The sequence below is a fragment of the Palaemon carinicauda genome, chromosome 22, assembly GCF_036898095.1.
Source record: "Palaemon carinicauda isolate YSFRI2023 chromosome 22, ASM3689809v2, whole genome shotgun sequence".
In the NCBI taxonomy this organism is placed as follows: domain Eukaryota; kingdom Metazoa; phylum Arthropoda; class Malacostraca; order Decapoda; family Palaemonidae; genus Palaemon; species Palaemon carinicauda.
In genome coordinates, this window is record NC_090746.1 from 52,851,588 (window position 1) to 52,875,587 (window position 24,000).

General features: G+C 36.1%; 1 protein-coding gene across 1 annotated transcript in view; it reads right to left on the minus strand.

Moving 5' to 3' along the window:
- LOC137615884 (calponin homology domain-containing protein DDB_G0272472-like) overlaps positions 1-24,000 on the minus strand; it is a 314,596-nt gene that overhangs the window by 260,577 nt on the left and 30,019 nt on the right. Inside the window, exons 2-5 of the mRNA XM_068345571.1 lie at positions 11,722-13,672; positions 3,727-3,879; positions 2,041-2,217; positions 368-500 (exon numbers count right to left, since the gene is read on the minus strand). Of these exons, the coding sequence (XP_068201672.1) occupies positions 368-500; positions 2,041-2,217; positions 3,727-3,879; positions 11,722-13,670 (2,412 nt within the window). The 5' untranslated portion in view covers positions 13,671-13,672. The remainder of the gene's footprint in view (positions 1-367; positions 501-2,040; positions 2,218-3,726; positions 3,880-11,721; positions 13,673-24,000) is intronic.

Below are 24,000 nucleotides of genomic sequence, written 5' to 3' on the forward strand. Positions count from 1 at the left end.
TATTCAATCAAGTAGATCTGTACAACTTTTAGGAAAAGAAATGCCACGTCTCTTGAATATTTGTGTATGAAATCATAATGTATTTGGATTTCATTACTGTACTCCTTAACATATGAAATAAAATATGGTGTAATGGTCTCTTTAGTAAAAACATAAGCTTCATAATCTAACTATATATAATGTATAGGCTAATGGTTAGAGTAACCAATTATATTGTAATAGTCAAAATGACCTGTATTTATTACTATGTAAATGAACTTCACCAATCAAAAAAATTAAAAAATATAAAAATCAACATATCTGTATACATGAAAGCGCAATAAAAGCTTCTGTATACACCTTCGGGTACAGGTACTGTTGTACTCACCTGTACAAACTCTTCAAGTCGCTTCTTGTGATCCCGCAGAGTTGACAGATCGCGGTTCAGCCTCTCGACTTCTCTCTCACTGGTGTGGCAACACTGCTTCGCGGGTACCTGTTGTTGTTGTTGCTGTTCCAATCTGGAAAATTATAAAATCATTTATGAGGGAGAATTTTTAACGCTTAGTTTTCCAACGGATTTCTCAAGCTGTATCATAAATTACTGATGGAAATTTTGATAACTCACATACGAATCTGTTGTTTTATTTATTGAGAATTTGCATGCGAATATGTTATACTGACAAAACAATACTTAATCCCGAATCCAATAATGACTCAGGTTGTTCTAGCTGCATCAAAGGATTTAGGTCATTCCTTTCATGGAGCTTTCAAGATACATTAATAAGCCTGATCAATACCTTTTAAAAGTCTGAAAGGTTACAAGATTCAGGCTATTGTATCCATTACTTTAAAAGGCAGAAACACATCACTCAGTAAGGCTGTTACAACAATAAAATTAAGAGAATTAGTCTGAGGATATTTAAGCTAAAAAGTTCAAGAATCCTCAAGAAATTCCTGATGGCAAGGAACGCAAACCCCAAGCTACTCAATGGGGTCCAGATAAGTCCCCGAGTGTGTTCGAGTTCTTGCTAGAAACATTTGGTTAGGTTAAACAATGCTAAGTTAAACTGGTAAAACTGCAGCGTCAGCGTTAGTATTAGTAGGTTAGATAGAAGCCAAAGATAAGACTCGTATTCGAACGACGTTTCACACTACTTTACACAGGAAAAAAGGAAAGCAAAATCATATAAATCGGTAAATGAAGTTTTCCATTTAGATAAAGGAAACATTTGTACAGAACATACTTAAGAAAAGAAAAAAATTTCAAACCCCTTTTCAGGCGCACAAACAGGTGTTAATTATTTAGAACACCAAGGTCGACGTCATCAGCAGTGGCATATATCTACACAGGTGTTCAAAAACATTCGTTCATGGCGACTGGATACACTGGTGAGGAATTAACCGTACCCATAGACAACATATCCTCACGACATAAAGGTAAAGGAATTGTTAAAAACATCGAATATATTAATGTTACATAGGAAGGTGTATACGGGAGCTTTCGATTTACACATGCGTTAGTTCATTCTTCTATCGATCTACTTTGCATACCATTGCTTGAATTAACAACTTTCTACCACATCTCCACTTTCTATATATATATATATATATATATATATATATATATATATATATATATATATATATATATTTCTTTTTTATAGATCTGTTTTCAATTCAGTCACCCATGTGTTTAAATCTCTACGATTATATATCTCATGGTTTAGCGCTCTCTCTCTCTCTCTCTCTCTCTCTCTCTCTCTCTCTCTCTCTCTCTCTCTCTCTCTCTCTCTCTCTCTCTCTTTTATTGTATACATCAAAGTTGATTTTCTGTGACTATACATCACTGTTCAAATCTCTCTCTCTCTCTCTCTCTCTCTCTCTCTCTCTCTCTATGTGTGTGTGTGTAGTCTAATCTTTCTTTCTGTTTATACCACAGGTGGAAACTCTCTTGCTTTCTCTACTATTACATACATCACAGTTCACATCATCCCCCTTCCCAGTCTCTCTCTCCGTATACATCCCTACCCACAGCAATCCCTCTTTCTCTCCCCCTACCTGTGGGTCTCCCTCCTAATTTCAGCCTTGAGCTTCTCTTCGGTTAGTCTCGCCTCGCTCAGGAGCTTCCTTTGATCTTCGTCCCTTCCCCTGTCAACCTTCAGGAGCTCGGACTCGTGAGTCCTCATCAGGGACTCCCGCTGGAGGGCCAAGGCCTTTCGTTTCTCGTCCTCGAGTCTGCCGTCGCAGAGGATAGTCGCAAAAGGAAGAAATTAAGCTTTTCTTTCTTTAAAGCAATGTTAATATTAAGGAAAAGAAACATGAGCTTATTAAAACGTTAGAAATGTTTATAATGGTATACTGACATGGTTTCACCGAAGCCATGCTACATCATGCATAGTTTCCAAGCTGTTCTTGAAAGTAGTCAGGATTAATATAAGCAGAAAAACTTTTTTCAAAGAATGTAGGATTTAGTCATGCTTACTGTAGTTTGATAAATGACAGGGGTAAAATGTAGAACGCATGTAAAAGCATTACTGAAGGGCAGGAAGGCAATCCGATTTCAACAAAATTGTATAATTGTATAAAATAAACCGGGAAGAGCGATATCATAAATGCTAGAACTCAAAAATGACTCCACGTAAATAAAAATAAATAATCCAAATTCAAAAGAATACTTGAATTTTATCAAAAATATAGTTTCCGCCATGGAGTCAAAAGCCAGTGCATTTTCATAAATTCATGAGTTACACAAGAAAGGAGAATTCTGAACATGAGAAAATAAAGATCCCCTGTGGTAAATAGAAAATTATAAACAAGTGGATGTTACTAAGCAAAAGTAATATAGTAAGCAGAAGAAAAAAAGATCGTCACTAAAACCGAATAAATTAATTGTCCAAGTTTGGGGAGGGCCGAATACAGGGACCAATACCAGGCCTTTGATGTTCTTTAGCATCTTAAAACACTTTGGGCAAAAGGCCAGTGCTGGCATAAAGCAGGAGTTAATATAGTCAATAAACAGCTACAAGTAGAGCCTGTTATCCGGCAGTTACTATGAAAGACAACTATTATAAAAATTTATTCACTTTATTTATAATACTACTTCAAATTATTTTTCTTAATCTAAAATTTCCCCATTAAATCACGGTAGGGCAGATAAGTATCCTAAAACATCTATAAGGTGTAAATGTAAAGTACCATTTCCAAATATCATACACACACATGTCTGTTTTGCGTGATCAGCTTCTGTGAATTCTCTGCAGTACAGTACTGGTACTTGAGTATAAGCCCTGTTCCTTTCTCTTTCTAAACTACTGATCCATATTTTCCACCAATTCAACATTTTATAAAATTGTCCGGATGTACTTAACAATACTCTCCAAATCAATCTGAGTTCATCTACTTGTCCATGATTGTCTAAGACACCCTACCTCTTAATATCTAAAATTATCCACCATATTCTTTTACAGAATAACTTGTACTTTCTTTCATTTCTAGACTAACTTGTATTCCTGTAAGTGATCCAGAGTAGTCTTTATTACACATCTCACCTCCTTCTAGGAAATACTACTTCTTCCTAACACCCTTGCCCCTTGATCTCGTATTCATATAAGTAGTCCACAGTAGTCTATATTACCAATGCTTCTCTGTCTTCTATATTACCATTGCTCTACTTTCTATTTATTTATATTTTTTTCCTTACAATCTCTGTGATATATTATTTTCCCCTAACACTCTTGACCTCACCTGTTCCTTAAATCTGCAATGAGCAGCTCACTCCTCTTGATCTCGTCCTCACGGAGTTGCCTGAGACTCATTTCGTTGTTGCGTTTGAGAGCTTTCCGAGCCGCTACCTCGTCGTCCAGCCTTTCGCGTGCCTCGTTCAGTTCGCTCTGAAGTCTGGAAGCACCAGCAACAATATACTCAAGTGGAGTATCAATAATAGTTCATTGTTATTTTCATTGGATGTGTATTAAGAGAACAGCAGCTTCCTGCTGGTTAGGAAAGAAATTAATTACAGTTTTTTCATTGACTATATCAATCGCCTTAGTGGACTGTTGATGCTATTATTACCGTTTCCAATTAGTCAAGTGCAGAACATATAAAATGAAAAGAACTTCGTATCTCCTGTATCAATTAGGTCATAAATATAGTGCATAAAATTAGTCTTGATATGTCACTTACCATAAAGCCTCTAGGATAAAGATAAATAAAATATGCGCAAAAGTTTAGGAATTAATGTAAACCCCTAGATATCCAGTAAATGGCCAAACTATATACAAGAAAAGTAAAATATAAACTGATGTATATATTATTGGAATAACTTTACAAATACTGAGTCAAAAAATACAATACAACCATGTTTTTATGGGAAGAAATTGAAAGGACAACATTAATTAGCCAATGACATAAGTTGCAACACAACAATTTGTTTTTAATTGTATTTTTCCTAGCTATACAAACCTGAGTAATTTATATGGGGTTACCCTTAGTCTCGTTTTCTCTGCGACCAGGCAATCAAATAAAAAGGGTCTGATTGCGTCATTCTTATAGTTGCTAAGCAACCACTGCACATTCGGCGTAGGACGCCTGCACAGGACACTCTCCAATCTCTCCTGGTCAAAGACTTGTAGGGCGGTCGAAGCGGGATCTTTGATAAACTACTCAGGTTTCTATAGCTGGGAAAAATGCAAATTGTTTTTAAAATTTGTAGTTTATTCTTATGTAGATATAAACTTCTGAGTCATTTATAGGGGAGTTTTCCTTAGGTGGGCGGGGGGAGTCTCCATTAGGGGGTAGGCTCTTCTTCTCCAAATGATACAATTACTATCAAGTAAAAGCAAAAGATCAAAAGTGAATAATCTATGAACTCTGTAGCCGATTCGTACAGAGGCAAGGCCATATGTTCAATTCCAGAGGATATGATTCATTGCAGGGGGGTGAATTCATGTGAACATCAAGTGTTACAAACATATATCCGATATGTCATCCATTACTGGAAAAAATAAGGCATTCTTACTTGCATTAGGGTAAATTCCAAGTAAAGGCTTCAAGTCTAATCAAGATCACCCTCCACCTTGATATCCAGGGTATACTTTTATAATACAGAGAATAATTGATGCCTGAGATAAACGTTCCGTGTCCCATAAGAGCATACAATTAGATTATTTGTTGTGCTGCAACAATATGGCCTAAAGAGGTGTCTAAAGATCTGTGTGTACAATCTTTAAGATAACAATCCATAAAAGTGATCTGTCTGTTCCCTACACCAGTTTTGAGGACTTGAGCTACAAAGTGGTTTTTGCGAAGCATTAAGGTTGCGGCAAGCCCGAGTATATCCTATGCTTGAGGGGTGTCCCTGGCGACACTTTCCCTGAGGACTTATGAGCTCTCATGATGTTTCTATCAACCAAAATCAGATAGTGTTTCTGGATACTTTCTTTTTGGACCAGCCAGTGCTCACAAACAAATTGGAGATTTTAGGCCTAAGATACTGCGTTTATTTCAGATATTTATACTTTGCTCTTACGGGACAAAATAATATGCTACCTCTTTGAGAGGCAAGTTTGTGAAAGAGTCAGATCTGATATAGTTTTCAACTGAATTCTGGGTTTTGGCCACAATTTCGGGAACAAAAGATGAAAATAGTTCTTCCTATCCTCTGGAATGGGACGTAATTATAAGATAGACCATGTAATTTGCTTAATCTCTTGGCTGAAGCTAAAGCAAGGAGGAAGAGGGTCTTTAAGATGAAGTTCCTGCCTAAGACTTGAAGGGGGCTTAGCTTAAGGCCTTTAGAACCTTTGTCACATCCAAGGTAGGGGGTTTGAGTTCTCAAAGAGAACAAGACTGCTCAAAACTCTTAATGAGAGTTTAGAGTTTCCATGACATAGAGAGGTCAAGCCATTTTAGTTTGAACACCTGACTCAAGACGAGCGGTAGCCTTTTACCGCAGGGACTGTAAAGGATTTCTTGTTCTTCAGGAACACCAAAAGGTCTGCAATCAGGAGAATAATACCCTTGATTGGAGCAATATTCCCCCTAAGACACCAATCACAGAAGATTTTCCACTTAGCCTGGTATACTGCTGCGGACGACTTTCAGAGATATCCGGAAAGTTGTTTTGCATTTAGTCTCTTTTGGAAGAGATGCTAGATAGTCTCCAGCTATGAAGTGTCACACAATGCACTACATCGTGGAACTTTCTAATGTGTGGCTGCTGTAACAGGTTTAGCCATTCTGGAAGTTCTCCTGGAACTTCCGTAAGAAGTTCCAAGTGGTTTCTGTAGAATGCTAGGATTGCAGCAAGACCATGGATATCATGTGATCGAGGGGGCGAAACTTCTCCTAAAATTTTGTAAATTCTCAGGATATATTTCCCAACCAGTAAGTTGCATTTTCGAAAACTTCCTCTGGTTCATGCTCAGATTGAAATATTTTTGGCCTACGATCGGTTGTTCATTTCTGAAATTTTCGAAATGATCTCATTGGACAGAGTAAAATAACACCTGGAATCAGTGGTCTCCTTGAGAGACAAGATCGTGAAGAGGTCCAAATGATATTCCACGGAATCTGGGTTCTAGTCACAAACTCGAGAGCAAAGGATACAAATATTCTTTGTACCCTCTGGAATGGGACACAAGATAATAAAGACCATGTATTTTGCTTATTTTCCTTAGCTGAAGGTAAGGCTAGGAAGGAGGCAGCCATTAAGGAAAGATCCCTGCCTTAGGGTTCATGCATGGGATTGTGCCGGGACTTTCTTCAAAGACTTGAGCACCTATTTCCATATTCGAAGAGGGGGAGGGGTTTGTTCTCAGGGGGGGGGGAAGCCTGCCCCTTAAAACCAGGGCACCAGCCACCCATTGAGATACTACCGCTAGAGAGTTATGGGGTCCTTTGACTGGCCAGACAGTACAATGGATCCCTCTCTCTAGTTACGGTTCACTTTCCCTTTGCCTACACATACACCGAATAGTCTGGCCTATTCTTTCCACATCCTCCTCTCTCCTCATACACCTGACAACACTGAGATTACCAAACAATTCTTCTTCAATAAAGGGGTTAACTATAGCACTGTAATTTTTTAGTGGCTAGTTTCCTCTTGGTAAGGGTAGGAGAGACTATTTAGCTATGGTAAGAAGCTTTTCTAGGAGAAGGACATTCCAAAATCAAACCTTTGTTCTCTAATCTTGGGTAGTGCCATAGCCTCTGTATCATGGCCTTCCACTGTCATGGGTTATAGTTCTCTTGCTTGAGGTACACTCTGGCACAATTTTCTATCTAATTTCTCTTCCTCCTGTTTAGTTAAAGATTTTTTAGTTTATATAAGAAATATTTATTTTGGTGTGGTTACTGTTCTTAAAATATCTTTTATTTTTCCTTGTTTCCTTTCCTCACTGGGCTATTTTCCCTGTTGGGGTCCCTGTGCTTATAGCATCTTGCTTTTCTAACTAAGGGTGTAGTTTAGCAAGTAATAATAATAATAATAATAATAATAATAATGAGCCAAGAGTTCTCCGAAAGAGAGTAGGCCAAGCTCTTTCAGTTTGAAAACTTGGTTCAAGTGGTAGTCTTATGCCACCTTGACTGAAAAAGAATTCGTTCCTCAGGATCATCAAATAGCACATATTCAGGGGAAAGTGGCCTTGAGAGACACAACATCTCTCATATAACCCCGATCACTAAAGGGTCCATTTGGCCTGATAGACTATTGCGAAAATTTTTGGAAACATCTGGACAGTTGTTTCACAGTTGGGCTCAAATTCCCTTCTTTCGGAAGAGTAGCAAACTAGTCTCCCACCGTGACGTGGCAAACAATGCAGTGCTATTTTGAACTTTTCCTAAATGTGGTTGACCTATTAGGTTTTAGTCCTTCTGGAGGTTTTCTCGGGGCTTCCATGAGAAGCTCCAGCAGGTCTGGGTACCACTCCTCTGTTGTCTTCTTTGAAGATACTAGCGTTATTCTGGCTCCCTTGGATGTTCAGATTTTCTTCAGTCTGACGAATCAGATGAAGCAGTGTACGAATGTAAGAGTCCACACTGTCTCATGGATAATAAAGAAGTATTGCCTACTACTGTAGTTTTTGGTCTAGGCCTGATTAATATGCATAAGGAGTTAGTAAACCTCAGTTGAGAGGTTATGCTACAAGATCTCAAACCTTACAAGGTCACGAGTCTCATTGTCGCTAGAAGACGCAAAGGCCCTTCTGCTCTCCATTCGAGAATAACATTATCGAGAGGGAGGATGTTCGGGTCTGACATTACATGAGTATTTCTACTACCAGGTGGCATGACAGGAGCGAGAATGTGCTTTCTTATTTTGGAAACCACAAGTTGTTACCAGGGAGTTGTCTTTCCTACGCCTCACTGAAGTGTCACTTAAGACTTCTTCCACGGCTCCTTGGGCCAACAATTTGGATACTGCCTCTAATAAGAGGAGCTTTTTTACTGAGCCTTTTGTATAAAATTGGTAGATTGTCAGAATCTTGGTCAGAGGTAGTCTGAAAGAGACTTGATATCCTGAATGGAGGACTTCTACCGTCCAAGGGTCGGCGCCCAAGTCCTGCCACCTTAGTCAAAAGTTTTGTAGGCATAACCCCACTGGTAGTAAGCCGGAGCAATAGCCCTCCCTAACAGGGGCCTCTACAACCACGTCCTCTTCGTCTGGAAGGATGTCCTGTCCGATCCTGTGCGACGAAAGGTAGGTTTGGGTACTTAGCTCTCGGGCTGTTCTGAATCTGTTGGAAGTAGAAGTTGTCTCAACTGCGAAAGTGGCTTAAAAGGTGAGTTCCTCAGCTGTTGCTGGAGGGCAGGAAACCTTGGTGCCACTCCCCTTCTTATCATAGGAGCTTGTCCTAACCTCTCAACCTTCTCTATGGCCATAGCTACTTCTCAGGAAGGGAATAAAAAAGGGGAACTCAATAAGTCCGAGTTTCTCAGAGCAAACGTGTTCCTGGGAGACAGCTGTCTGGAGCATTTGCCTAAGACAGCAACATGCTTCTTTGGATACATTTAGTCCCAGATCAAGATAATTCCTCAAATTGCATAAGGGCACGTTCTTCCCTTAAGCTTCCTGTCACATTGCAAAGCGAGATACTGCTCCAGAACAGTGGTCTAGCCATGAGCAAGCTTGGATTACAGACATAACTGCTACCTTCATGTTCACCATTTCGGAACCTGAAAAGATGGAGGGGAGGTTGAACAACTCATCAAATGGAACAGATGGTACAAGATTAGCAGCATCAACGTCAATAGGGAATGGCCTCTGAAAGGCGCCAGTGTACATAAAATCTTCTCTGACATAAAAGAGCTAAGGTCTGTAGCTTTGAGGACCTGCTGGCCTTAAGGGATTTTTCAGATGCTGAGATTTGACTATTAAGTATATCTAAAGTATCTTTAGTTTGGTTAGAAAGCCTTAAATAAAACTTGTGTTCTGGGGCTTTAAGATTGTGGGAAGATTAAATCAACTGTGCACAATCTGTTAGCGGTTTGGGTGTGGGGGCTCATCCAATCCATCTAAAGGAGAGATAAGGCTCATAATCTTAATAAATTGTGAGGAGAAGAGAAGGAACAAAAAAGGAGTCCAGCTCACTACCATTATAAGAGCATTCGGCTCTAGCAATAGAGTGTGAGGCAGAAGAATTGAAGATTCTCTCTGAACTCAGTCTACAAGGAGAAAGAATTCTCATGGAGCTACCATATTGAGCGCCTACAAATGGGCCTATGACGTCTAACGAATGTAACCTCATCTGTATCAGATGGAGGTGTAATTCATGAGAAGGGTGGGCAATGTTTCTCGCCTTATCCAATTTCTGCACCTGAAAAGAATTATTGAAACAAAGTTCTGTTCCGTTAGAATGCATGACATGTGAAGCATCACAAACATTAGGCCAAGAGCTGGTGTGTGGCTGATCATGAAAATTAATGGGTTTGCTATTAGAAAAATCAAAGATTTGATATCAAGAGTCCTAACAGGATGCTTATAAAGATCCAGAACTTTAAAATAATGAGGTATCGACCTACAATGACCCATGTGGCGGGTTGATCATAAACTAGCTTGAGAGGTTCTAGCAGAAACATGTCGTGCAATAGCACTGTTATATTACAGAGGAATAATTTCACGCCTTAGGATGGTGGCACATTTCATGATGTCATGATGTTTGGAAGTGACAACCCATGCGCAGGGATAGCGGCACATAAAGTGACATCATCATGCTTAAACACAGTAATATTACACTTAGAAGGAGGTAATTGTTTAGAGAAGCTTGGCGTTACCAAGTCTTGAGGGATGGACACAGCCGAAGCGGTCCGACCATCCTCTCAATAAAGTGATGACAATTGTATCGCACCTAGGGAACTCTCTAGAGGAGATCGATGCTGAGGACCCCTGGGCATACGAGGGAAGCCTTGATCATTTGTACAAGCTGGAGACCGGTAATAAGGGACTTACAATAAGGCTGCTTCAGTATGAGGGGAAATGGCAGGCTCAACTCTAAGGTTCTGCGAACTTGAACGCAGGGAACCTTTCAAGACTTAGATTGGAGATACTTCCAAGAGCAGAAAGATCTTATCTTTATACTCTGACTTGTAAGGTTCTCCACTTAACACGCTCATAGAGGGGGAGAAAGATCTAAGCATAACAGGGTAATCAGGGACTGATGGTACTGATATTGGATCTGGCTCAGGGAGCACAGCGGTTGTAGTCAAAGGATCTGCTACAAGAACTGGCTCAAGCTCATACTGTACATTATCAATACTAGGTGATAAAACATCAACAAAATATTGATGGCTGTCTTCATAACTGACTGGACCCTTAATGGGTTCCTGAAACAGACCTGGTTGGGGGATAATGTTCGCCGCAGAAACGACCTTTTGTTTCTTGCCACTGCTGGCAGAAGATGAAGAAGGAGAACAATCTTGCTTACACCAATTCTAGTAATGAGAATATCTCTCCCACTGGGAAGACAGCCACTCCCTACAGTGCTCACATGGGGATTTCCCTGAACATCTCAAAGTATGGCAAGAGGAACAAACGGTGTGAATCAACCTCAACCCGGCTCATGAAGGTACCACATGGATACCCATCCTGGCCGATGCATGAACAAATAGTGTTTGACTCACTAGTTATAAGGCACTCAATCGTAACTCACAAATAATGATAGATATGCAAGTGACAGTGAATATTAAAGACACAAAAGGTATAACCACTAAGCACTATAAGGGTATCGAGGGCAGGTGCGGATATATGATCAGAAAGGAAGTGAGGTACGTCCTCTTAACTTCACAACCAAGAGTGTTGTGGAGAGTATATCATGTGCACACTACACGTCCTACGCTGTATGCACAGTGGTTACTTAGCAACTACAGGAATAATGCAATCAAACCCATTTCCTTTGATTGCCTGGTCGTAGAGAAAACAAGACTAGGAGTAACCCCATATAAATGACTCAAATTTGTATCCACATGGGAATAAATTATAGTTCATTAAAATAAGTGCAGTTAAATTATATCAAATAAAAACACATTTCCATAACCTACGTTCTCTTGCTAACTAACCCAAATGCTGCTCATGAAACCAGGAAAAAATGATTTGCCTTTTAGTTCTGAAGTTAATTGCTGACAATTAGTTTGCTAAGTGATTGGAAACTATCTTATATTGATTCTCAATTTAATAACTGACAATTGGTTTGCTAAGTAATAGTAAACTATCTTATATTGGGTACTGCTCTGTTAACATACCTTTCCTTTTCGACGTTAAGCCTATTACACTCTGCCTGCAACCTATCCCTTTCAGAGTCATACTTTTTGGTAAATGTCCCCTCTCTTTTGAAGGATGGAAGGGAAACCCCAGCCCACACGGAGGTCCTTTCTGGAGGGGTCCTAGGGGAGTCTGGGTGTTGATGGGGCATCCTTTTCAAGGGGCGACTTAGTCTAAGGGATTCCTTGGGACTTTTTGGCTCTGGCATCTTCTCCAGTGGAACACTCTTTAGTTTAGAATCACTTAATTTACGTTGCAGATTTACTTTGGTCGGCTTGTCCTTTGCCGGTGATGATCTATTTGTGGATTCTTGCTTTGTTGGAGATGATCTGTGAAGAGTGTCTGACTTTGTTGGAGAAGATCTTGGTGATATTGACCCTGGTCTTGATGGAGTTCTTGGCCTGGCCACTGCTGGCTTTAATGCAGTGTTTGGTGCCTTTTCTGGTAACTCAGGTGACTTGAGTGCTGTTCTCCAGGCACAAGCAAAGGTCTTTTTTGCAGTGTTCTTCAGAGCCTTCACAGTAGAACTAGATTCTTCTTGCTTTTTGGATTCTGGCTCTACAATTCTAACGGATTTTATGGGCTGAGAATTCTTGGACATTTTACTCACCACTTCCTTGTTTTTGTTTTCAGGACTTCCCACTTTTCCTTCACTTCCACTCAGATCTACAAAGAAGTGAAGGGGTTCCATAATAGACTCTCTAGGGGGAGTGTTACTAAGAGGCACGGCAGTGTCTTCAGCAACGTCACAAGATGACCTCGTGATTTTGGCTGGAGGGGGACCATCAAGGGTAAAAGTTCCTTCCCTCTTGACAGACCCCTGGGAGGTAGAGGAGGTTGAGTCATCCTCGAAAGAAGTAGACAGGTCATTTTCATTAGGAACTTGGCCATTTTCTTGAGCATTTTTGCTGCTACTTATTTCAAGTTCTTGCTCCTCTTGTAACAGAGCTTTTTCAGGTGAGATGCATGCACTTTGAGACGTGCTGACTTGGCTTTCTCTTTGGTCTAACGAATATGGCACTACTGCTTCTTGGACGACTATTTTAGCACCATCAAGTGCTGTACCTGAGGAATGCTGCTCGTTCATAACTTGGAGATTGTCTGAGGCACTAACTTGGATGTCAAGAGCATCTTTGTCTGGAGAGCTGATGTCATGAAAACATACATCACCATCTTTATCATGGATTACTTTTCTATCTGGTTCAGCAGAGGATGGAGGTATATCACTAATGGATTCATCATCTGTTGATTGTCTTTTCTCTTTGTCTCCTATTTCCTTCTTCTTATCCCCTTCAGTCTGTGTCTCTATACTTGACTGTTTCCTTTTGGACTTCCTTCTGAGGAGCTTCTTGATTTTGAAGGACACATCGTTATCGGCGTCGTCTCCTGCAACTGTACAACTGAAGGACTGTGGTTCGAACACCCGCGTGTCGACCAACAAGTCTCCGTCGTTATCGTTAGGAGAAAACTTGACGCGCTTCTTCTTTCTTTCCAATATTTCCGAGTTGGACTTTTCGCGTTTCAACTTAGGAACTTTCATGAAAGACAAGGGCCTACTTTTGGCCCCCTTGTCATCTGCGCTTTCGGGCGTCTTGGGTTCGCCGTCGCTGCTCGAATCTTCGCGCCTAAAGCTGCGCAATCGGAGGAAGGGCAGCGGCGGACTTTTCGACCCTTTATCCGAAATTTCCGGACTGTCCTTTTGCACCGGGTTGTTGCACCTGTTTTCCTTGTTGTTTTGTTTTCCTTCATCCTCCTTCGTTTCCATCCTCTGTGCCTTCGTCGTCGACATCATCATCGTCTCTCCAGATGCACGACGCTGCGCACCATCGTCGGACGCGTTAGGGAGGGTAGTCATCGTCGTTGGGGTTTCGTTGTCCGAGACTGTGGCAGAGATCGTGGCTTCGTATTCATGTTTTTCGCTATTTGCCATGGCTGTAAAAGAAAGAAAAACAATTTAGGAAGAGAATTAAATAAAAAAAAAAATTATGTAACTAGTTAGAAAATATCTAGTAATATAGCATGGAAAATACAGCTGATTGGCAAACAGGTGTCTGACATAAAGAATACTCTACTGTATGGGCTATCGATACAAAAAAAAAAAAAGTGTATACGAGCTTTCCTATCATGTAACTAGAAATGTATTTTATATATAGCCGCGATATTTAACCAATTTACTAATCCCCTAGAATCCTAGATAAATACGAAGTGACGTGGCCTAGAAATAAATCCAAAATTTAGAAAAAGCATATGCTGTAGATGGGAGTTTTGACATATTGTTATATTAATAGTACAAGAGCATTAGAAAATAAGAATGGAACTTAAGATACCTCGGTATTTTCCATATGATTGAAAATGCTGATAATGTGGAAGTTAGTATTGAAGCTAGGTTTATGTTTTTAATAATGTTTTTACAACATCGCTGAATATAGTTTTTCGGAGTTTTTTAAGAAAATATTTTCATATATATTATTCCTATAAACATTATGGATATCCAAGAACCAAGGAATATCTCATTAAAATTGTCCATTCGAGAATGTAGAATGATAGAAAATTCCTGTTGGGCAACAGCCCACGTAAGCAGAGAGAGAGAGAGAGAGAGAGAGAGAGAGAGAGAGAGACTTATGAATGATTTCTGTGACTTCAAACGAGAAAAGGAGATTAATTTTTATGCCTAACATTTTTTGGTGCGTCATCGTAAGATTTTAATTAAAAATACGATAACATTTTCAAAGTTATATTTACATGCATATTTACAACGCGCAAGTAAAACTTCTTCGAAATTGCACTACAAATGCACAGAAGTATGCAGACAACCAAAGCTGTGTTCAGGAGGTAGTGGTGTCAAACAGGAAGCCCCTTGTATTGAGCGAGGGAAGTATTTCCATCAGTCGTGATTAAGCAATGAAGTAATGTGGCTCTTTGAAAACTGCAATACGGGTACTATTTACCTTAAATATGTAGCTATGTATGATTCATACATAAAATGCCATATATATATATATATATATATTATATAATATATATATATATTTATATATATATATATATATATATATATATAATAGATATCATATATATAGTATATATATATATATATATATACATATATATATATATATATATATATATATATATATATATATATATATATATACATATATATATATATATATATATATATATATATATATATATATATATATATATATATTAACAATGAGAGTAAAGGTTCATTACTATTGTTTTGTAAGTGCTTTGATAATGTGGATTTTACAATAAACGAGCAATACGCCGTGTGAAATGCTGAATGCGTTGGAATGTATACGATAAAACGAATTATGAAAGTTTCTGTTGAGAGTAGGGTTCTCTTGCAGTACAGGACCAGAAAACGCAGCCCTTTAAGTAAAATGTAAAGTAAATAAAAATATTGTGCCATTTCACCAGAAAATAATCTAAAAGAACGGCTAAAATAAGGTTTTCTGCGCATCATCGCAAATCCCTATGAACGTGGCTTGGGACTAGTGCCACTTGTGTTGGAGGTTGGGCGACGGTATACACTTGGAGGTCGTTCATCTGGCACCCCACGGCACTGAGCGCAAGAGGACCACAGCCACTTAGCCTAAATATAGGGCCATTACCTCATGCTGTCTACCCTCTGCCTTGTGCCTGATCTCTCTCTCTCTCTCTCTCTCTCTCTCTCTCTCTCTCTCTCTCTCTCTCTCTCTCTCTCGTTACGCATTCTTCCAAGCCACTTTGAATATTTTCAGTTATCTACTTAACTAACAGAACAGACGAAACTAACGATTACTTTCAGATTCAACAGTCGAAAGAGGACCTGTCATGACATTTCTTCAACCAAATGAATAAGCGATGAAGGAAACCATTTGATTTCTTAGTTAACCTTCAGCTAAACGAAACAATTCAAAACACGAAAAAAGTTCTTCAGGTACATTGCTAAATTCTTACCAAAATTCCAGACGGGGTTTTCATTTTAGTGACTATAAGGAACTGTTATACAAGGCATCATAAGACGTATTAGCATCATAATCCTAATTATTATGGCTACTATCGTAAAAGTGACTACATATTTCTTATTACAAAGTTGATAAGAATTTCATTATAAGTAATGATGGTAACGAGTGGATATCTATTCATCTACGCCTTTTTTCAACAATGCTATTGTGGTATTCACTGCCTTTGTGAAGATATGCCAAAAATAGATTCATAATGACATTCTACGTGTGTAAGAAAAATAGGAAGTACCATAAAATAAGAAAATTCAATAAAAAACAAAGTAATTTTTTCACTGTATCACCAATGCGTAGATTTTACGTATCTAATTAACGTGATGTAATAACACAATGGGTATTTCGAGGTTGAAAACGAAGCAGGGGAAGGAAAAGACGAAGATGGATTAACGAGCTGAGAAAATTTGCGGGTGAAGACTGGCATAGAAAGATCATAAACAGACGCGTGGAAGGATATAACTGAGACTCTCGTCCTGCAGTGGACTAGCAACGGCTGATGATAATGATGATGTCTTACAAAAGTATAATAAATAAGATAAATTTAATTACGCCTGTTATCTTCTGAAAATGAGTGTCTTTTTGGATCTTATTCTTCTACATAAAATCGGGTTTAATTAATAATTTCAAAATAAGATAGTGATTAAAATATCGCTCATTTTTATAGCTTACGTTAAAACAAAATCCCTTTTTCCCTCGCCTTAATGATTTTCATTAATGAATCAATATATCAAATCGATGCGATTACATATTTTACTTTTATAAGTCATACATAAAATTGAAATCAATTCTTTTTTTACAAATTATACATAAAAAATAATTCAATTATATGTGAATGAAATAAAAATTTATCTATCAAAATCATTGTCAGCAATCTGCATTTTCTTTCTTTTTTTGTGTATTTTTATTTATGTATTTTTTATGCGGGTTATTCATTTTTATGAATATAATTAAAGACTGCTAATGAATACGTCATATGCAAAACTTATTTTATGGTATTCCTCAATTAAAATACTTTCTGAAATAATCAAAATACCTTACTCATTATACAAGGTGGGACAAGCAATATCTTTTCCTAGCTCTCTCTCTCTCTCTCTCTCTCTCTCTCTCTCTCTCTCTCTCTCTCTCTCTCTCTCTCTCTCTCGCTGGCATCGATCATTTCAGCTTTAATTATTCTTATATGACAGACATTACATCTCTTCCTTCAATTTTCAGTTTCATACTTCTTCTCGTCTTGTTTCTGTATATATACTGTTTTCGCTCTCTCTTTCCCCGACCCTTCCTCTCCAGACATGCCTTTTCGTTTTCACGTTGAATACGTCTTTACACTTGTAATCAGAACATCAGATCTAGTTATTTATAAATGGCACATCATAACCTCTATATAAAGAAGAGTAGACACATATACTGTTATATAATATATACAGTATATATATATATATATATATACACACATATATATATATATATATATATAGATAGATAGATAGATAGATAGATAGATATACATACATACATACATATATATATATATATATATATATATATATATATATATATATATATATATATATATATATATATATATATATATATATATATATATATGTACTCATACATGAGTACGATTGGAGATAGCAATACACCCACATTAAGAACAATGTATGTATGTACTGTAAATCAAATCCGATCGCTTATTGAAAAAGCCGATTTGCTATTGAACTGATTGGGTAAGTGATCGATTTAAAAGTTGTAATACATGCTACGCCTATACTATAGAAAAGAAAAGTGTATCTGTCATCTATATTATACTGTATATATCTTTCACAATTTTCATTCAATTCCCTTGACATTGTTCATGTATCTTAAGTAGGATTTAATGTTAGTGACAGGTCTGTATCTGCTAGTCTTAAGTAACGAAGAAGAAAAAAAGAAAAAATATATCTGATGAAATGGGAAAAAAGGTGTGTATAATATTTCCTGTCGTGCAATCTCCACGTTGGCTTGAAAAAAAAGATCCGGTTGAAAGACTAAAAAATAGAATAGGGCTAAATTGACAAACATGTCATTAGCTTACAGGCAAGATTTGGTATAAATAAAAGAGAAATTTGCAAATTCCACACACGTACAATACTTGGTTTCTTTATCTTTAGGAAAATTACCAAAAATAAAAATCTCATGTTCTTAACGCAGTGATTTTAGCGTCCATTGTCAATAAACAAAACAACCCTTGGCACTGTATGGTATGTCTAAAACAATTTGGAAAAAATAGTGTCAACAATAATTGATAAACTTATGCCCAAAACCAAAATCTTATCTTGAAAAAAAAAATACTGTAAAGCTTGAAGTAATGAAATGTATAACTTAGTTACGTACGAATATGTAACATAGTCAAGTATCTATATGTCCATATACTGTATACATATATATATATATATATATATATATATATATATATATATATATATATATATATATATATATGTGTGTGTGTGTGTGTGTGTGTGTGAAACATACTCATACGTGTATTTATAGGATGAACAAATAAAGAAAATACAAAATAATGACCCCGAAGATTTATAACATAATAAAAAAATATTTAGAAATGGCTTTAGGGGCATAAAATAAAATAAGATTGAATATGAGGTCATCCAACCAAGGTACCACATTCGCTTGAAGTTTATATTCTTTTCCAAAATTCATTATCTTTTTATAATAAATGTACTTCTCCAGACCTATGTTATGTCGTTACCGTATGCTGTATAATAATTTAGGAAAATGTTTCGAAATATGGAGTGAAATACTTTTTCTTTTTATTCCATTGGGAGAATGTCTCCTTAAAGCTACAAAAACATATAACGCAGAGTTCAGTATCCATTTTCTCACCACAACACAAACGGGATATAACAATTGATGAGTTTTTGTGTGCGGGTTCTTTAGCGTATTGCGCTCATAAACATTGGACCAAGCCGGCAGGGGATGCGCAACACGAGAGAGAGAGAGAGAGAGAGAGAGAGAGAGAGAGAGAGAGAGAGAGAGAGAGATTTTCTTAGTACGAAAAATGTAGCTACAAATTGTACAGAACATGAAATAAAACTGTAATGAGATTATCGACCCTTAAACCTAGTGCAAAAGAATACATATAGAGACAAAAGATATCTCAATACTTATTCCCTAAAATTTATTCATTAAAAAAAACATAGATAAGCACTATGCATCTAGGTAGAAGATAATACACAATCCTCACAGAAAAAAAAAAACTACAACGTATATTCTTTTTCAAAATTTTACATTGTCATGGCAAAACCGAGAAGTCACGTTCCATTTCATGCTCGTAATTCATAAAAACCAGCAATTTATCCGCAACACTAAACACCATTTGCAGTATTTGAATGAACCACACAAATCCCCTACATAAACCAGTTCAAGAACCTATGAATAGGGGACCCTCATAAGTACTCGTACTCCATAGACCTGCCCACGTGAACAGCCATGACGTGTTTTTACACGTGACTTTGATGACATTTGGATTTCTTAGCGGTTAAGATTGAATTAGGAAAGAAAATACTCACTCACACTGCCCTCGCATATGTGCACGTGCACAGACATGTACATATATACATTATCTATCCATTAATCTATTTATATATATATATATATATATATATATATATATATATATATATATATATATATACATTATATATATATATATATATATATATATTATTATTATTACTAGCCAAGCTACAACCCTAGTTGGAAAAGCAAGATGCTATAAGCCCAAGGGCTCCAATAGAGAAAAATACCCCAGTGAGGAAAGGAATATATATATATATATATATATATATATATATATATATATATATATATATATATATATACAGTATATATATATATATATACTGTATATGTATATATATATAAATATACATATATATATATATATATATATATATATATATATATATATATATATATATACATATAAACCCCCATAACATTCTAAAACTAGATAACGTGTTGCCTACTATTTAGCAAAGTAATATTCGAGATTCTAAAATTATGCTATATAGGTAAATAATTATAATTTTTCGAAGTTTTAGCTGATTATAAACATTTCATATTTTATGGAAAAACCCATTGGGTGAGATAAAAATAGGTCACCGAACGTTATAGGCTACATACTACCAGAATTATGCATAAAGTAGGCATCACTGTATATTTTGTGCAACAGACTGCTGGCAATAAGACTAAACGTGGCTCATCCTAAACCTTACGATAAAATGGAAAACATACCAATCATTGCTCCTAATTCTGTCGATGTCGTAAAAGTTTAATTCTGGCTCTTGAAATCTTGTTCTGTCTAGCGCAGTTATTTAGGGACGGAAAACCCCGCCTTTATGTTACATGCAATGAGACTTTGGCAACCGAGACCATAACGCATTGCAACATGTTTCAACGAATGTTTTCCCGTATATATATATATATATATATATATATATATATATATATATATATATATATATATGTATGTATATATATATACATATATATATATATATATAGATAGATAGATAGATAGATAGATATAGATATAGATATAGATATATATACACATATATATAGCTTGAATATCTACAAAGGTAACTATGGAAATTTTATTCTTTGTTTGATACTGCCCATAAAATTTCAACGTTTTTTTTTTTTTCTCTGAAATACACAAATTCCCACAGGTGTCGTTGCAAAGAGCATCTTTGGTTACATGGTTTATTTTTTTACTGAAAAGAATTTAACGAAAGTTTTTTTCATCATCGTTAAAAAGTGAGCTCTATAATGCTCAGCATTTACTAACACAGTCAGTTTCTAGATAATTATTACATAAGATTTCCAATAATCACCTTAAAATAGCGCTAATTTATTCCAGCTTTATATTTCATTTACTTTAAACAAAAATTATTTAAATGATGCATCTAAATTAATGCTAACAATTTCTACCGCAACCTTGGACGGTATGTTTTTTTGTGTTACTAGTTCGTCGTTAATGTCATTGTTCTATTTTTCCAGAATTCTTGAACAATAATGACTCTCACTAGCAAAGTTTCTGTGCTGCTTTGTTTCGCAATGAAAAGCAGTTATAGGTATTACAAATTTATGAGTAAATTAATCAGCAGCCTCTATTTTCCAGTACCTCTTGTTGAAACGCCATCACAAACCTTTCTATACGCTAAAAAAAGAAGAAAAAAAGTCTATTTGTGGGTTTTTTTCTGGCACATGTGGCCTACGAAAAACGAACGCACTGGCTTTATGTACCTGCAATTACACAAGAGTTTGCGGACAAGTAACTATTTAACATAACAGGTTTTTCCCGGGAGTTCATTGATGGTTCGAGTAACTGGTCCTGAATTTTATATATTATGCTTCCGGTTTGTTAACCAAATTAAATATGGATAATGACATTGAAAATTATTTCTATGCGTTTAAGATGGAAACAAAATTTGTCTAAAATATCTTAAAACACTTTGGCTTGAAAAATATATCATGTCAGCAATTACTTTTCAGCAAACGAAAAACTGAAAATAATCGTTTAAAAATTTAAAAGCATTTTGATGAAAAACTACAGAAATTAATTGAATGATTCTTAAATATAAATGCGTACACGGACATCAGGGATTATTCTTATTACTCCCTATATAAATTAGTTTTAAATATCCCGACATGGTTTAGAAATATCATGATCATAATAGCAAGAACATTCAAGTAATAACAATGTTGACAAATCAAACAAATGGATCAGGAGATACATTGTCTTGAACCTAACTGTCAGCTATTACACCTATTAGAGTACAGAGCACATACCAACAACACGCCTTCTGAATTCATGACATGATGAGAGAGAGAGAGAGAGAGAGAGAGAGAGAGAGAGAGAGAGAGACTTACACATTTCTTGGAAACATCTGTTTAGACTCAATTATTATGTAAAAATACATTAACTAGATATCGATATATATATATATATATATATATATATATATATATATATATACATATATATATATATATATATATATATATATATATATATATATATATATATAAAATGTGTAAGTACACATCAGCGTATATTACATCGACTGATGCATGAAAGCTATTCTTCAAACCTGTCTCTTGATAATGGTTCATGAGTGTAAATCCAAGATATTTCCCCCCCCCCCCCCCCCCCAACCTCAGTTTAAGTATAACTCTTAGCCTATGCTTTTCAACATGAAAGAATGGAAGTCTAAATATTGACGTTTAAAACTTTTATACTTTTAATTTGCAACAGTTAATAAATTTTACTTCGAAAGATACTATATGCAGTTACTTCATATGAAAAAAATTCCTTGAAATTAAATAAATATAAATGTTCATGACAAGGCAGAAAAGGATAACCAGTGATGCCTTCCCATTAAAAAAAATTCATGAAAAGCAAGAGGAAAGAGCCCATACAGTGATTGCTATCTCTAGAACACACTGGAGCTGAACAAGGAAAATAATACGAGTGTACAAAATTTAGCATTGAAGGTTACAACCGGTACTCTCTCTCTCTCTCTCTCTCTCTCTCTCTCTCTCTCTCTCTCTCTCTCTCTCTCTCTCTCTCTCTCTCTCTCACACAACCACACAAAACATTCACGCATACACACACATACATACATATATATATATATATATATATATATATATATATATATATATATATATATATATATATATATATATATATATATTACTTATGATAAACCATCGTACATTGACCAAAATTTGAATTATACGATGGGGTTGGGAGTAGGTGTGACATTGGCCAAAACCTCCCACCCATGAGAGAGAGAGAGAGAGAGAGAGAGAGAGAGAGAGAGAGAGAGAGAGAGAGAGAGAGAGAGAGAGAGAGAAAGAGAGATGAATAAACAAGGATCTCACATCCTCGTAAGGAGAAAGGCCACATGCTGTCCTTCAACAAAGAATTAGAGGCAGATTTCCAACATCCTGTGATGATATTCTCACTGCCTTCGCTAGTTTTTCCCAAGTTGAAACCATGGATAAAACAAATGTAATAGTGGCTTCAATGATTTATCAACAAGGCAATGTCAGCATGCCTGAAAACTTAAATCAATCAATCAATCAACAAGGCAATAAGTCTCAATATCATACCATAATCACTTGAATTTGGATAATGTTACAACACGCATGCCTATACATGTGTATATATATATATATATATATATATATATATATATATATATATATATATATATATATATATATGTGTGTGTGTGTGTGTGTGTGTGTGTGTCTGAGTGTGTGACCTTTATAAATTCTTCCCCAGATGTATCTCATATACTCTTTTGCCTGTAAACAAAACAATATCGTTTTCCACCCCTACTTATAACCCTTGAATTCCCAAGTGTTCCCCAAGGGCAAGTATCTGAGGACCAGCACTTATTGTGCTTTGCATCAACTGACTCCCAAGGGCGTAATAATCATCATGGCTGTTTCTTATGTTGGGTGATGCCAACACGTGTAATGTCACGTGGAAAAATGTTAGTGACAGAAGGAGGTAAGCAACGTGAGAAGAAATAGAAAATTTTGTGAATGAGAAGTAATGTTATCAGGACATAATATAAAATATTAGAAACTGAAAAATTTTGAAGAGAAAGCAAATGAGGAAGACATCTTATGTAAATTAATTAGCAAATGATAAAAAAATGGAAAATAATACCATGATAATATAATGAAAAAAAAAAACTGTATTCAAAGAAGAAAGTTAAATAATAGACGAGGAGATTCAATAAAACAAAAAAATAAAATCAATAAAAATCCTTGTGGCAAAAGAAGAAGGAAAAGAAACAATTGAAATTATATTTTGAAAAATTATATTTTCAAGAACATAAAAAACTGGACGAAAATGAAGAGGCTTAATGAAAATGAAAATTTAAGAAACAAAACATGCAAATCATTGAAGGAAACGAAGATCACGACAGAGGACAGGATGTCGTGGATATAGAACAATCTACAGACAAAAATAATCACTTAGGAAAATATATAATGAATACTAACTAAGAGGCATCCGGTCTAGCAAAAGTTCATCCGTCAGGAAAAATGAAGGAATATCAAATCTTCTTGACTTATTTGGAATTTATCCTTTTCTTCATCTGTTACTTGATTTTCATAAAATGCTGCTGCAAGATCATCTCGTTT